General features: G+C 43.2%; 1 protein-coding gene across 1 annotated transcript; it reads right to left on the reverse strand.

The window, feature by feature from the left end:
- Window positions 1-13,252: 13,252 nt before the first annotated feature.
- SLC35D3 (solute carrier family 35 member D3) lies at window positions 13,253-16,923 on the reverse strand (the record flags this gene model as incomplete). The annotated part of the gene is made up of 1 exon (XM_042017110.1): window positions 13,253-16,923. A coding segment is annotated over one exon (918 nt), but the record flags the coding sequence as incomplete, so codon positions are not given.
- Window positions 16,924-17,341: the final 418 nt, after the last annotated feature.

Consider the following 17,341-nt stretch of genomic DNA (forward strand, 5'->3'; position numbering starts at 1 on the left):
TGAGAAGTAAAAAGTACTCTATTCCTTACAATTACCCATCTTCAAAGGAAATAAAGGCTTTGGTGGTATAAAAAAAGTAAGAGTGGTGCTGTAGTTATGCCATATTTGCTGTATCCTGTGTGAATTAATTTCATTCAAGTATGAACTGTGCTTGTGGGTTTCTAATTTACATTATGTCTCTGAACTATTTTTTATAATGCCTTTTGAGAAGATCTTGGGGTTTTAGACAAATTGAATATTGTTTTCTCTTTCATAGAGATCATCCGGAGCCAGTCAATGATGCAGTTTTTTATAGCCCTTTTAAAATTTCATTTTATTTTTAGAGTGTAGAACTTTTTTTTGATTAGTTGGAGCCTCTTCTTTTGCAGAGACACATTGTTTGAGAAATTACAAGTGGTTTCACATAAACATTCAGGAAGGATCAGAGACTGGGAAAGCTGTAGAGGCTGTAGGAAAATCTGAGGCTGGAGCATAGCACTGTGATGCAATGCAATAGATCACAGCACATATCAGATTAAGTGGAAGAGCTACTTGCTGTTCAATATATCACACGCCTTTGCCATGCTTGCGGCTTTGGGAAGGGAAGGGAAGGGGAGAGCTGGGAGCTGCATTTGCAGCAGAACACAGCAGCAACAGCAAGAAACAAATTTGCTGTGCTCAGCCATGACAGAGCAATGCTGCTGCTTCCCTGGGCAGAGGACAACTGTCTGCTGCCTCTCACAAAATGCAAGCCCTCCCATGTGGGCTCCAACACCAAGCTTCAAATTGCCAAACTCTCTGACTCTAAGGACCGGGAAATGGAAGCCTGAAGCCTGACTCCACTGAGGGTTTTTTCCTCTCTCATGGACATCCCCAGACTGAGGACCACAGAGAGAGTCTCTGCAGAAGACAAACTTCATTTGTTGCAACTTTGTGACAGTCACTATCCACCACTCTCCATCTACAGCATATGGCTCTCTCATCCGTTTTCTCTTGCTTCTGGAGGCTACATTGTTCCCTGCTGTAGAAAAAGTTGTCTGTGACAAGGACAGCAAGTATGCTGTCATAGGTGTCTGGCTAGTTACTTCTATAGGTCTCATAGTGTGCTCTCTGGTATCAGGAATAGTAGATAGCCTGGTTTAAAAAAAAAAAAAAATTACGGAGGCACAGGAAGCTGCCTCGCTGGGGCTTTTGAGGCCAGGTGTGTGAGTTGGGCAGCTCGAGAGCAGTGCAGCTCTGTTCGCATGGTGCTACATGCATGTAAATCAATCCAAGTAATCCAGTGCCGTCACACAGATCTACCTTAGATGTCTCTGCACTTAAGGCAATCTGTACCTTTGATAATCTTCCCAAAAACAATAAGGAGCTATTGAGAGTAAGTCGTACAGTAATCCCCAAAGCAGACCAACCCAGGGGTGTCACAACCCAGTTTGTGGAGGAGGAACAAGAACTTCAAAGCCCTGCAGAAGGCTTTGGGCAAGGCAGTACCTGGTTTCAAGGCTCCCTGTTGCCTGGTGGAACCCTCTGCCCTGAGGAGGGATGCAGGCCTGCTGGTGGCTCGGGGGAGCAATGGATGTCAAAGTGCAGGAGTTGGAGACTCAGGCTGCCATCAGGACCTGCTAACATAGTAAATGCTAATCAAGGCGGTGTATCTGAAGATGCTGTTGGCAAAGTATTTCAGTTCTTTTGTTCATTTGGTGCCCGTAGTAATTTGTCTAAAGCTTGAAGTTTGCCATATGGTAATTTTTGCATAGCTAACAAGAACTAACCCAAGTCCTCTATGTCCTGTAGCTCTCTTTCTGTGGTTAGTTACCCCAGAAACACTATCTTCCAAATGTAGTTACTAGACAGCCTCCAAAACACAGGAGATTCACAGTACACAAGCACAACATAGACTAATACTTACTAGTGGGATGAGTTAAAACGTTTTTTATCACAGTATGGAATTCACCGGATTTCTTCAAATAACCACTCATTGTTGGTCTGTTTGGTCCCATTGGAGTAATCTGTGAAACTCCCATTAACTAAAAAAGGAGCACATAAAAAAAGCTGTTTACCGCTCACACTCCACTTACCTTCTGAAGTAAGTGATGCTCATACATGCTCAAGTCTATGGGATCAGTATCTCCACAAGCAGGAGTCTTTCTCTGAAGCAAGTGTGTTAAAAAACTGCCACACTTTACTCACTCTTACTTGGTTCACAGTCAGAGGCAGGTTTTTTTTCTTCTATCAAAGAGTGAAAAGAGCTGTCAGAAGTAGCAGCACCATTTTCCATCTGCAATATATATGCTCACTTCATTGCTGCAGAACCCCAGATAGTACCAACCTAAGCCATAGCTCAGCTGAGTCTTTCACTGCAAACAATACACCATGGGCTGGAGGGGCTTTTCTGCACAGAGGAAAAGAGCATCTGGTGGCTGCTTTACAGGAGGACCACTGCACCTTCTTTATCACACTTCTACACCTGTGAGCTCTCTTCATTACTTCATCTTCCTCTCTTTAGATGCAAGTTATTATGAATTGTTAAGGAATATTGCATAATGTCTTCTACTAATAAGAATTTACCCACAGATGGAACCCGGTATTAGATGAGGCAATGCTATCTATCTGCTCTGACAGGTTTATTAACTGTGAGCAATTTTGTTATGCACTTGATGCAGTTTTATCTTCTAGTAGCACATACAATTGCAGAGGATCACTCAACATCATATTTGGATTGCGAAATCTTTGGGCTGAGACCATCTCTTTTATAAGCAGAGCCTAATGCACTAGGGAGCTCTTTTAGTCTGTGTCCTCCAGATACTTCTGGAGGATGGAAATTCTAAATCCACAAGGCTGAGTTTTTCCTGAAACCTTCCACTCCATAAAGTTGGTATAATCCACTTGGTGTTGTGCCAATTGCTTTACAAAGTTAAATCTTTGTACTTTTACTACAAAAGCTCAAGGAAAAATTAGAACTACATGTCCAAGGAGAAACACAAACACACAGACACATATCCAGGTGTTTACAGAAATACTGAGCTGAGAAAACTCAGCTGCTGCCTGTCTCTGAAGTCCACAGTCATAGAATCTTCTGTTGTCAGACCACCAACCACCTACATCACTCCAGTCCTACTACCAGTTTCCATCAGTGCATCCAATCATTGCCAGCTGGGTGCAGACCAGGTTCCCCCATCGCCTCACTCTTAGGTGAGCTCTGCAGTGGCAGGCACAGGGAGATGAAGAGATAAACCAGTGAGGTCCTCGGTTCCAGGAAAGGAACCAGAATGAAGAATCACAGCAGGAAGAGGTACTTCAGCTGCTGAAACAACGTAAAATCCTGCACCAAAGGAGCACGGCTTGTTCTCATGTGGGCTCTTACTGCAGTGGTCTCCTTACTGCAGCAGTTAGAAATTTTCCATGTCTCAGTTCTCTTCAAGGCACAGGAGACAAGTGTTGAGCTCTGAGCAGGCTGACGTAGCCAGAGGGGGCAGGATTCAGCTCCTGAGACCAAGCCACAGACGTAACACATCACTGCCCCCATCCTGCTTTTCACAGCCCTGCTGGCTACACATAGCTCAGGGAAGATCCGCATCTCAACGACTCAGCACGGATACTTCTTTGGCTCCTGGGAAGGGCTGGTCACCTTAATGTAGGGGTGGAGAGCTCCACAACTGGAGGAACAACTAAAATCAGGTTTTGCCATCTGTGGCCACATGTCTTTGTACCACTGTTTTATGCCTTTGGAGAGTTCAGCCCCAGCTCTGCTCAGCTGTTAGTGCTTTAACAGATCTTCCAGCCCTGTGAATCAAATTGTCATTGAATCTAGTAATTTCAAATCAGATCAAGCATGAGTCTTGAAATTAAAATATATACAATCAATGGAAGTACTTTACTATTGTGCTCTTGGGATTATTTCAGAGATGCAGTTACTGATTTCCATCAGCTGAGGCTGACTGGATTTACTAAAGAATTTTGTTGTTTTAAAACTGTTGCCACACATAAGATCCAGCTAAACAATCCTCCAGATCATAATTTTTATCAACTTTGGAGTATTTTTTGTGCCACACCCTGAAGCACATCTACCATTCTGCAATGCAAAGGGCTGGTGCTGATGCCATGATGGTTTTTTTTTTTGCCTTTTCTTTTTATATACCTTTCATGTATTCTCAGTGCCCTTAGCATGCATACTTGTGATTCTTTAAGTGTGATATCTTAGCATACTCCTGGTATTCTACTAGGCCAGAAGACCAAACATCCTAAAGGCCTCACAGCTGGGGGCCAGAAAGCCTTCCGCTATCTTGAGAAAGCAAGGCTCCTCTAGAACAGATCCTGTAAACTAAGATTAGTTTCCCATTGGGGGGAATACTTTAGGATGGGGAGATGTTACACTATTCATTCAAGCCTCTCATTGGGACATCTCTGTTAGATATGCTAACTGGCAAGGTCTATAAAATTGCACACGCGATCTACCAGGGGTGTGCGTTTTGGCGTATTCTGCCTTGACCAATTGTTGCACCACGAGAATCCTTATTAAATACCTAGGTAAAACCCTTTATCCCTTAAGCGTGTCTGGCTCTTGATTCTAGGACCAGGGAGAAGGCATCAGTGCTTGCAAAGGTTGTGGAAGCAGTAAGCAACTGGTGGATACAACAAAGGGGAAGCATATAAGACCTCCTATAGCTGCAAGCATCTCTTAAGAGTGTTGCGCAGCAAAACACCAGCCCAATTCCATTCAAGTTTTGTAGACCTGATGGATAACAGTAGTCAAATGGGGGTTTTGGTGACTGTCTATTGACACAGCTTTGTGTTGGGCTTGTAAACTGGGGATTGTCTAGTAGCTCCTTGAGAGAGCTGGAGCAGGTATATGATTCACTTGCAGGGAACACTTACTCACTCTTAGGGACACGGTGTAAGTGGGCATTCCCTGTAATAATGATAGATGTGGTATGTCCCTTTGTGATTACTGTGGTGTTTTATAGCTGAGGAGGTGAGGGAATCTGGCGGGCGTACACTCAAAAGCAGTCCATACTGGTGAACTTTTTCAGCAGAACTCTAAGGCCTTTGTAAAGACCTTTCTTTGTTTCTAACCACACTGAGTCACTATTTTGGCACAGGAGAGGAAAAAACCAAGCCAGAGAGTGCAACAAAGAAATTGACAGCAGGTAAGCACAGTTTTTAAAACAGTGATTGGTGGCAGAGTAAGAAAGAGTAAGTAAATTGCTGAAGGACAGGATTTATAAGACCTTTGAAGATGGAGTGTATCTTGAATAAACTTTTACAGATGTTCTTCCTAGTGAATGCATTAAAGAAAACATACAAATGGCCATACTGGCTCAAACCAAAGGTCTATCTTGCTTGGTATCCCATTCTCAGCAGCACCATGAACAGGATGAGAGCAGGAGGCTGTGCATGGTACATCCTCTGAATACTCTCCCAGACTCAACTTATTTCAATCTCAAAGAACATCCTGATTTATATGAAGTTTTCTATATTTATTAACCCTCAGGTACATGGAATACATGGAGTACATGGAGTACATGGGTATATGGATTTCTCTTCCATGACCCTATGACATAAAGGAAAGTTTCAGCTTCCTTCGGCAGCAAGCGACACAAGTCTAATGCTTCCTGTGTCAAGGACATTTCTATTTGCTTTGAGCCCAGAGCTACATCACAATCCTCCCATTACATCAGATAATTCTACTTGGGGAAAAAAAGTGTAATGAAAATGATAGTTATACCTGAGTCCCAAAGAAAACTCAGGGCAAACATGGAAGATGCCAGTCTGCCCTAGAAGCACTGAGTAGTCATGATAATTCTGCACCGCTTGCAGTGTAAATATGGCTGGAAGGGCCAGCAGTGCAAGACCAGCCAAAGATTTGACAGTGTGAAATGAAGCAGAATGGTGAAGAATAATATTTTTTAGCTAAAATAAAGATTAATCATTTTAGATCCTGCTACAAGGAAGCTGGTGACTGAGATGAGGAGCCTGGCAATGAGCAGTCAGAGGAAGGGCAGTGGATCTACCACTGATTGAGGAATTTAGCCCCCACTGAGTTCATCGATTCTCCATTTCCTGCAATGGACATTCCTGCCCCTGACTTTTGCCAAGTAGCAGATTCACAACTTGCAGACTGCATCTGAACTCAAGAGGCAAGGATCTCCCACCACAGTGTTTGTGATTGGACCAAGGGAGTGGGGTGAAAACCTTAACTAATGACAAAATGACAGCAAACTGTGTAGCACCAAGAGAAAAAACAGTCAGAAAAAGCTCTCCATTTTTGACACCCCTAAATGCAGGTAGACAATTCCCACAAGGAACTGTTCCACAACATTGGAAATTGTAACAAGTAAGGCAAAAATCCTGAGCTGCACCTCAGCAGACCCTGTGACAGGTATATAAAATCACACTCCCCTCTCAGGAGCTTTTTTATGCTTCTCTCTGCTGCCACAGCAGAGAACTTTGCAGTTTTATGTCCATCATTTCCTGATCGGGAGAGATGCTTATAGCTCATGAGGGACCTATTTGTCCTGAAACAGCTTTTTGCCAATCAATTTCATTGGCATTTTGGGACCATGTCAGTGTAGCGGAAGCTAGCCAGCTCTTTGCTTGTTTTGAAGCACACTGATCTCACCAAACCTACAGAATTAACCCACAGTCCAAAATCAATGGACGAAACCCCCAAATACTCGTTGTCCTCTTACAAAAGTGAGTGGCAGAAGAATTTCAGAGGGAGTGCAATTCTGTTTACAGTTGAAAAGATCCCAGCAACGAAAGACCTGGCTATAGTCCAAGTCTAATGGACTTTATTTAAACATAGACACTAGCCCTGGGACACAGCAGCTCCTGTCACAACTGGTGTAACGAAAATGTCAATTTTGGCGGATAGTCTAATCTTTCTCATGTATCAGATAGGCCAAAAGCAAATGGAGTAGTTCATCTAAACCTTCACCTTCAAGAAAGCAAGTTATCAGAAAAAAAAAAGATTACTAAATTAATCTGGAGGCTGTGGTAGATATATATATATATATATATAATTCCACACTTCTGGCTTTCTTTTTTCCTTTTCTGGAAATACTGTAATATAAATGCCAGTTGAGGCATTGTCACGAAAAATATATGGGTGGGGAGAGATTTGTCCCTGAAGGAAAACAGGAAGCAAATGAAAAGGTTGTGAAGTTTTAAATTTCATCTGGGTATACAAAGGCAAAACAAGGCAGCAGATGTATTTACTTCCAGCTTCCCAGATTCCTGCATGCTGTGGATCAGGGCTTCTCCAGCCTTGAAAGTACTGTGGTGTACTGGGATGCCCATGGCTCACATCCTGGTGGCTTCTGCTGAAGAACCTTATGGGCTCCCTGCGCCTGCATTTGGGTCAGATAGTGGCACTGGATTTAAAATAACCCAAATTATCTATGTCCTTCTTGTTAATACTCAAATGTTTATTCATTATTCTGACTGAAAAATGAAGAGCAACAGTACTGTAAGTCTTTGGAAATGTGTCTGTGGGACTCTAGTTTTTTTTGCTTCCTTTGGCTTTCCTTCTTCACTGGTAGCTTATAATACTTTTATATCACTACTCAAGTTTAGTATTCTAGTTAAAATGAGAGCAGTTTTTTGCATGAATCTGCGAAATTGATCCCGTGTATCTCTCCTGGCAGCCACTCACAATCAACCTTATGCACCCTAATGCTGGAAATGCACTTACCTAATTAGATATCCCATTGCAGCAGAGCTCACCGATAGCAGGGCAGATCTGCCCTGCCTGCACCCTGGGAATAAGCTGGCTACTCCTTATCTTGCAGGAGACCGAATTTGTGACATTTTTATTCTAAGGCTCAACTGTCAAGATGCCAGAATTGTTTATCAAGTCAGCTTCAAGAATAATGGCAAATCCCTGACATTCTCAAATGGGTTTGAAGGTTCACTGTAGCAAAGCTGCTTTACAGAGCTCGTTCTTTGTTACAGTCCTTACCTTTACATCTTAGTTTTCCCAGCCGCTTCGAAGGCAATGAAAATAAGGCAGCCACCAACCTAATCCATTCCATACACTGAATGATTCTGCAAGCTCAGCAGGTGTTGTATTGCCTGCAGGAACTCTCTTCTGAAATAAATATTTTCTTCTAAAAAAACTATTAGTGCATTTGCAAATTTCCTTTCAGAAGCATAGAGGGAGCTATGCCTGGTAGAAAAAAAAGTAATAAAGGAAGAATTTTGCTGCAGTAATAGCCTATCTGGACAGCACAGGTTGAATTTTTGCTGTTCCTTTCCCTCACCATGAGGCCACTTTGCACCTGAGCTGACCTGTTTTACCCAGCATGGGGAGGGACTGAGTTGTGATGAGCCAGGTCCCTCTAAGGAGCGCTTGAAAAGGGGCAAACCCCTGACCCCACAGGAGAACCCCCACCCCCACAGCTTTAGTGTCCAGAGCTAAACAACAGCCTCTGCAGTCACAGGTCTGCTTGTTCGGGGGTGCTGGCACGGCCTGGCAGCTGGTGGCCCTTCACTGGTGTCATGGGGCTACACAGTGCCATGGAACACACCAAATTGGCAGAAAGTCCTTTCTCCTGCATCAGCTGTATTGCCACAGCAATGTCACTAAATAGATTCGGGTCAGAGGGGCTGTTTCTCTGGCTTCGCATTGCTGGAATTCTGAGTGTTAGCTTAGATCTCTGCTCAGTGGGATAGAAAATAACCCTGAAACCCACTTCTAACACTCTCCTTGTCTTGGGGAAGCGGAGCACCAGATACTACTGAGCCCGTAATGTAGAAAAATGCTTCCATTTAGGCCCGTGTCCTACTGAGTGAAGCCTTGGTCAAGGCACAAAATGCATAAATGTTTTAGTGCAACGAATCAGAGCATTCCTGATGGCAACTGGGGAGGGTTGTGGCGACTGCCCTATACTGCCACCTAGGAATCTGTGCTCACTTGGCAGCCTGAGTCTTCAAAGTTTGCCAGTTTATGTGCCCAGACGTTGGATCCATACAAAACACAAAGAGGAGCCCCACTAAGAAATAATCTCTGTTTTCACACCATGCTTTAAATGCAGAGATACAGCAAAGCCTTCTTGGCTGTGAAGGTCTCACTCTCACTGTGCTTTTCATGATGAGTATGAATCTGCATAAATCTGTAATGAAGCTCAAGTGCAGAGCAATGTGTCCTTATTTTTGATCCTGAGAGTGGCAGCTGATGATTTTTGCCTGCTGGTTGCTGGTGTGGGCCAGGTGCAAGACTCTGGGTGTTGTGCCCTACCTGACCAGCGACAGGGAGACAGGCAGAGGTGAAGTTTTCAGAAAGAAAATTAAAAAAGAATGGCTCCAAATCAACACCAAAGCTCAGTCAAGACCAAAATTTTCAGATTTTGAGGAAAGGCACTGAAGTAGGTAAAGATGGGGAAAGCCTAAAACTTGGGTAGCGAATAGCCCAAACTTCTTCTGGAAAATCTTCCATTGAAAAGGCAGCTCTGTCTGTCATTTTCATCCTCTACATCAGCCAGCTGTTGCTTAGCATCTTTCCTGAACTGTAGCATTGAATATTTGGAGCAGTTACGAAAGACCTCTATGAGTATACAAGCATACATAATCACTGTTAAGTAGATTTCCCAGACAGAAAAATAAATTGTGCTGCTTGTGTTGGATGACAGAGCTGGATGCAGCATGAAGGGTACTGGTTTGATCAAGCCACTGCAACATCCAAATGGTCAAGAAGAGTTCAGCATTCCGAAGGTACCCCAGGACAGGACCAGATATTACAGATGGTTCTGCTCATTCATACTTTCAATTAATAAAAAATAAAATAACAAAACAACAACAACCAAAAACCCCAATAAAACCAACAACAACAAAAAAACCACACAAAAAACAACAGCAAAAAACCCCCCAACCAAACAAACAAAAAAATAAAACAAAACCCCCCACAAAAACAAAAACGAAAAAAACCACAAAAAACCAACCCCCCCCCCCAAAACAAACAAACAAACCAACCTCAAAATGAAACAAAAAAACCCACAAAAAAGTGTTGAGCAATTTTGAAAGTCCAGCTCTGTCTCAGGAATCCTTGTAATGTGCTGCTGGCTTGATAATGATCCTTCTTTGAAGAGAAGCTCTGCACAGAGACCTGCACCCCAGCTTTAAGAAGTCTAGCAATTTCTTCCATGGTGCAAGGTAAATGCACCCCACTCTCTCTTTTTTTTAGAAAATATTGTAAATCCCAGGGCCAAAACTGTGTGGCTGTGCACTCAGTTGTGGTGTGTTTTGTGTGCATCAGCCTTTTGATGTTCATTGAAGATTCAGACTCAGTAGCCTCTCAGCCACTATGCTTAAGGAAAAGTAATTTTTTTCCTGTAAAATTGTGCTAAGGAAATATTTAGTTGGTTTCCTTATGTTTGCAATAACATATATTGTTGGACATTTTATCTGTGCTCCTGAATGTTCACTCACTTAAGAAGATGCATCAACAAAGGGAACCTCTCTGCCCTTCAGATCCCAGGTTAGCTAGTGGTTTGATGAACAGAAGGGAAAATCCACCTTTTAACCAGGTGTACCTGGTTTGGAACTAGACTAACCATAAGGACAAATTTGCAGAGATACTCTGAAGACAAACATGCAGTTAATAGAATTAAGACAATTCAAGACATGAGGAGTTAATGGTGATATACACAGCAGCCTTTAGCTGTTTTTATCTACTGATGATACTCATTATTTACAGCAGCTGGTAAACCTGACTGGTTTACTATCATGGCCAGTTCCAACCCATTATTCTCTCTCATTTGACCCCCATGTCAGGTAAGAAGCTGTCTGTGACCTTAGAATTTATTGCTCTTTATCAGAGAAATCCTGAATTCTGTTAAATAATTGTTGGAATCTTCTTGTTTCGTCAGGAACAAAATCAATAGCACCTAATAAAAACATGTGCTGTAATTTTGAGAACAGAACTGACATTGCTTTTACTTGATAAAAGACAAACTTATTAACAAGATTAATGTGCCCAGAGCAAAATTTCTTACAACTGTCCAGTAAAAGAAAAAGATCATAGAACCACAACAAATAGATCCAGCCGTCTTTCCCCCAGCCAGCTCGTTCACTCTGCCTCTCTCCTTCATGTGCACTGCTATTGTGGAGCCCAAATTCAAGTGCATTCGCTACAGATTTACCACACTGTTTGGCCATTGGTTTCCAGTGCTGTTACTTTTTATTTTTCCATGCAAGAGCATTTTTCTTTTCTGCAAACTATCGCATATTCCCCATCCATCCTAATTTGTAACTCACATATTTTGCCCATATATCTTTATCCCATGCCATGTATCTCTTTGAGCACTGTTTTCATGCTCTGTACCTGGGTTTTTATCTCAGGCTGCCTCTCTTCTATTCAAATACAATGTCTGGCACTGAAGTGTGAGTGGCTTTCTTAGTGTCCACCTATAAAAAAATCGAGCCTGACTCAACAGCAGGTTTATAGATTTATTACTTAAGATGTTGTTACTATGAAAAAATCTCCCAGTTCTGTGTGTATAACAAATCTCCACAGGCCAGGCACAGCCAGATTTCAGTGCTGGCTGTCTGGCAGAGTGAGGGCCCTCACTCTGGTGCCTGTCCCGTGCACAGCCCATCTCCGCAGGACCCTGGTACGCAGCCCGGGCACAGCTCCACGAGAAGCTGGGACACAGCCAGGGCTGAGCTATATAGGGATCTGGGATGCAGGGAGCTGGTGGGCAGAAACATGCACAAAGGTAGAAGGAAACAATCTGGACATACAAGATCCTGCTGGTCCATCCCTTCCCTGCCTTTCTAGAGAAAAAAAATGAAGTAGCAGAAGCCTCTGTGGCAAGTCCTCCAACACTTGCAGAGGTTTTCAGGATGGACACTGGAAAAAAGATTTAGGAGATACAGCAGGAACAAAGAATGAGAAAAGAGGGCATGTGCATGTTCATCAATTCCCAACAGGAACGAGGTTGAAGTGAAAAGCTTCCTGATGACCTTCAACAAGCAACTGAAGCATGAATATAGCAGCTAATTGAGAGCAGAGTTGATTGTCTGCACTGCACTTAAAGATTCCAGGTTAGAAAAACCCAGAAGAAACCTCAAAGCAATATGTGAAACTACACAGAACACAGAGAGAGAGGGTTAAGGTGTTAACCCTTCACCATGATAAGCAGCAAAATGCTCAAATGTTAATTTAGAGACCGGAGCTGAAGGGCTTGCACCTTTTTGCCTATTAAAGCCTTTGCAGCAAACAGGCATTTTTGCAGCAAACAGAATTACGGGAGGCTGTTAAACACTGGCAATAAACTATCCCTGGACATATGCAGGGGTCTGGAATGTTGGTTAGTAAACTGTAAAATTTCTTTCCCTCTCCGATGGTGCTTTGTAGGTTGCTGCATATTTTCCCTGTGGAATTGAGGGCAAACACAAGATTAGTTTGTCAATGATGTATGCAAATTTTTAATTTATCCTTGGAAATTGTAACTGTACCTGCCTCCAAATAAACTGTCCTCTCTTTAGTTTCTTAGAGAGAAGAATATATTTCAAAAAAGATAGCCAGTCTGGCTTTTGTTGTCCTGTTGCATGTGTATTTGTGTGCGTGCGTGTACGTGCATGTCTAGGAGTGCTAAAGCAGGTGTTACTCAAGGATGTGTTGACACTGAAATTCTTGTTTATTCTCAAAGCAGTCATTGTGCATCAGGTTCATTTATTATCTGACAACAAGGATGGTTTCCTTCTCTAAAGCAACCTGCAGGCACATTTGTGTGGAGCTCTAAGATGAGTTCGGCAATAACCACCAACCACAGGCTGGTCTGGCACAACCCAGTTTCAGCCATGGGTGCATTATGTACCTTTCATCCAAAGAAAACAGGTGAAAAATTAATGCTTAATTCATCTCCTAGCACTGCCATGTGACATACATGGTAATACAAATACTTAACATTGTAAAATGAAATTAATATTACATCCTTTAATAATGCAATGATTTTATAATAGAACTGTTAATAATGAGCATCATCTTACTTTTATTTATTCTAGAGTTATAACAGTTACACCAGTGACATTAAATCATCTTAAACATGTAACCAAAAAATCACCACTGAGAGCCACAGAAATTTTGAGCTGTACTGAGGTCCCAGCACTTCAGAATCCTATGTTCCTTTGTCTGTCCTTAGTCCCTTTGTCCATGACAGTATTTATAGTGTGTGGTCACATGCTGAGGAAACTTGGATGGTATAAAGGCACAAGAATAACTATAAATGAAGCAAAAATGGGCACCCCGGAGTAGCAACAATAAGAAAACCAGAAGCCTTTTGGAAAGCAGTGCATTTTATTCCCACATCTCGTTCTGCAGTCTTCCGCTGATGCTATTAAAATACCTCAGCACGAGGCAGTATTTTTATTTTATTGTGCGACAGTGTCTGTTACTGAAAAAGTGGATTGCATTTGCCAAATTCCCATTTTAATTTAGGGAATTTACAGGTAAAAACAGAATACAATATAATCACATTTCGACTATACATGCAAATGTACAACATTGTAACAGCAGCTTTTTTTAATAGTCAAACCTGTTTGAATTTCCACAGATTTCTACTAATAATTCAACAACAGTAACTGACAAAACATTTAACACTCCCCAGGAAAAAGTCCTGAAACAAGAGTCCAGGGGAAGAGCTTCCTACAGCACGTGTCAAGCACGGTCTGTGCACTATGGGATCTAAGACTGGTATCCAGGTGGTAAGAAGACCCACGTTTTTTGTGGACAGAAAACACTGAGCACAGTGAGGAGAGATCAGAAATGTGGGTTTCTCTCCAGCCATCTGTATGATTACAATGCAGTTCAATATTGCAACGAGTTCAGTAATACAGCAACTATTAGTAATAGGCACAAACTTCTTTAGTCTAGGATGCATTTGAAAAACTAACAAAAGCCCTATTATATTAGCCTAGAAACAATAAATAGTACTTTTATTGAGAAGATCCCATATGGAGCTTGAACAGAAGGTAACCGTATTTTGGCATACAGCCAGTATCTCTTAAACACGAGCTATACATAACATGTGATATACAGAGCTCTGTGCCCTGTCCCCCAGCTCAGCAGCTACAGGCTTTTAGCATAAATGTCCTTACAGCCATCTCTTCAAAATTCATGGTGATGCCAGGTCAGCCAACTTCTGCAATCATTCAGAAAACACACCACCACAGCACCTGATGTTTCTGCCTGCATTTATTGACAAGAACCTCAAGCTCCCCCAGAGAGCAGTTTTGCAAATATTCCCTGCCGGGCAAATTGCTCACTTCAGACTGAACGCGCTGTGAGGCTGATGCTGCCTGCTCGGCTGGAGAGAGCACTAGGCTAGGCACTGGTTAATTAGGGCTGTGGAAATAATTGATTTTCAGTTCAGTGGCTTAATAGATAATAATAAATAATTATCAATAACAACAATAACAATATTAAAAACAACAACAACAAACTTGGTTCATTTCTTCAGAAAATGGTAACAACTTGTTTCAGTCTGTGGTCAAGGTGGCCCCAATGGCCACAGCACCCTTTTGGGGTGAGAAATACTCGGAGTCAAATCTTTTCTCCGTCTAGTCTGAGCAAAGGTTCCACCCAAGTACCCCCACCTACCAAAAGGATATCCTCAGGCGAAGAAACACTCAAACATCTGTTTCCACAGTCCTTCCAGTTAAACAGGTGTGGGACAAAATATTAGCATATTAGCAGAGGCCTCACTGGAGTGCCTGCTTCCCGCTTCCCACACGAGTGCTCCAGTGGCTGAGGGGAGAGGCAGCTCTGCCCCTCACAGCCCACGGGGACAGAGACAGTCTGGGCACTGGGGAGCTGCTTCTACCAAAGACATGGATGTCCTTATGCCAAACACACTGAACATCACAGTCCCCAAGCACTTGGCCATGGGATCTTCAGGAGCACACAGCAGCTCCTGCTGCCTGCCTGCACTTCCTTCCACTGGATAGCACAGGGACAGCAAGGGTGGATGCACATGAGGCCATGTACCAACAAGTGGCCAAGGATGTAGCAGAACTGGCCTGCAAAGGCGCCCCTGGGAACTCCAGAGCTGGTGTCCCCAGCTCTGCTCTCAGCTTCTGCTTATGAGAAAATGGATGGAGAGGACACCTGGGTTCCAGTCCAGGCTCTAATTCATCCGACTTTAGGGTACAAGGAAGGATAACAAAAGGCACACACTTTCTCCCTATTTTTTTTATAGCCCTCCCAATTCCAATCAATACATACCAACATTTCCAAACTCTTTTATTTGAGTCAAGCTAATATTCCAAATGCTACATGTAGTTAAAGCTCAAAGATACACACCTTTCTTTTGCCATCAAAGCTTCTCAGAAGCTCAGATCTAGTTCTGCCTTCATGCACACCACCACAACACTGATGTATTTCTACTGAAGACACAAAGCACCCAATGTAAACCAGGTCCAAAGCTTGGCCTGGAGGGCCTCAATTTGTCAGATAAGAGAGTGATTTTATACCAGTGTAACTGAAGTGGCACAACCTCTAGCTCTCTTGCAATTGCATTGACACAGAGGAGCACAAAAAAAGTACAGCTAATACGAGTTTATATTGTAGGAATTAGTTATGTAGAGTACCTATAATTGGACGGATACAGATACAGAAGCACATTGACAGAGCCTCCAAACATGTTAAAATCACAAGGCTCCAGACACAATCTAAGGTATAGGCCACTGCTGTGTCACTGGCACTGCCGAGTAACTCCGTGGTGCTGATGTCCCTCATAGCCCAGGCTGCTGAGCAAGCACCCCGTGACTTCCCATTACCCAACTCTCTCTGTGTCTGCAGCAGAGTGTCAGCACCTTAGCTGAGGTGGGTCTAAAGTGACTCACTGAAAGCAGCTGAAAGCAAGCCCAAAGCATGAGCAAACAATGACCTTTTGCTTTTTGACAATGAGGTAAAATCATCCTGAATGATTTGGATATGTACGCATTGATGTGGAAATGTATGCTCTGCCTTTCCCCCTGTACAGAAAACCAGGTGTCTGTCCTCAAGCAAGAGGTTTTCAAATCTGCTTTTTAAGGGTTTGGTAGCTCTTCGTTTTCTATCAAATAATCCTTCTTTATATAATTAGCACCCCTCACCAATCTCCATACTCCAAGATAGGCTTCTTTCAGTGAGCTTCTGTTCACTTCTTGTGTGTTGGTGGATTTTCCCTGAACCACAAGTGCCTTGGCTGATTTCTCAGTGACTTCCTTCTCTTCCTCTCCACTCTGTCTCTCCCCTGTGGATGATCCTTCCACTGCTGCTTCCTCAGCCCCCTTCCCCTGGGAAATTTTCTCCATGGCAAACAGAGCTTGGTCTCCAGCCTGCCTTTTCCCCTCCTCTTCTCTAGCTTCTTTCTCCAGGTCCTCATAGTTGCTCTGCCGCCTGGTCTCAACGTACTTGGCCACACAGTAAATGACAGACCCCAAGGTGTTGACCACAACACCAGCTATAAATAACTTTGTGGGCTCCACATCATTGAATGCCACCATGCCTACTGTGATGGTGGCTATGCTCTTCACCACCCCTACAAAGCTGGTGGTCACAGCTGAGTTAATGTAAGTGCAGTGAAGGGTGGTAAAGTTCATGGCACAGCTAATCAGGACACAAGCAATAAAGATGCATACCATGGCAGGGTCCTTCCACCCCGGGAAGGACCAGACGTTGATGGAATCCATGCTGGCAAAGGAGCAGATGATGAGAAAAGGGGTGGCTGAAACAGCGATGGCATACTGAGCTGTCAGGGGTCCATATTCACTATCTACACTGGTTTTCTGAATGAGCACCAGGTAGGCAGCATGTATTAGCACGGCCAGCACGCCTGTCACATAGCCCATAGCATCCCCAGTCAGGTCACCAGCTCCTGTCAGAAGAGTCACAGAGAAAAAAAATATAGGTGTTGCACATAAAACAGAAAGAGAGCACTGTTTCAGACTAGAGGGATATTTAGGAAATAGGCATCATTGCACTTTCCATAACTCCTAGGATTTGTAACGCTTCTCCCAAATGCTGCCTCCCAACAGATCTCTTACTCATTTTTTTAAGCTGCAAACATACTGACTATTTTTCATATCCCCTCTAAGTCCCGCAGCCAAAATCAGATTGCCTTCTCCCTTTTATGATGACACTGTGGAAGATTTGTAGCTGAAACCACACACACACACACACACACATACACAGAGCACCTCTGAGCATCCTGTTGCCAGCACAGACACGTGCCAGCTCTGGCTGGCCGGGCTGCCTGCCCTCCAACCCACTGGCCATTCTGCACCCTCTAGCAATGGAGCTCTGTGGGATCCCTGAAGCATCAGCACCTCTCCCGAGCTGCCTGTCAGTCTCTTTGCAGATTAAATTACACACTTTGTATGT

The sequence above is a fragment of the Corvus kubaryi genome, unplaced genomic scaffold, assembly GCF_017639235.1.
Source record: "Corvus kubaryi isolate FWS band 111438036 unplaced genomic scaffold, C.kubaryi_AGA036_p1.0 split3-73, whole genome shotgun sequence".
Classification (NCBI taxonomy): domain Eukaryota; kingdom Metazoa; phylum Chordata; class Aves; order Passeriformes; family Corvidae; genus Corvus; species Corvus kubaryi.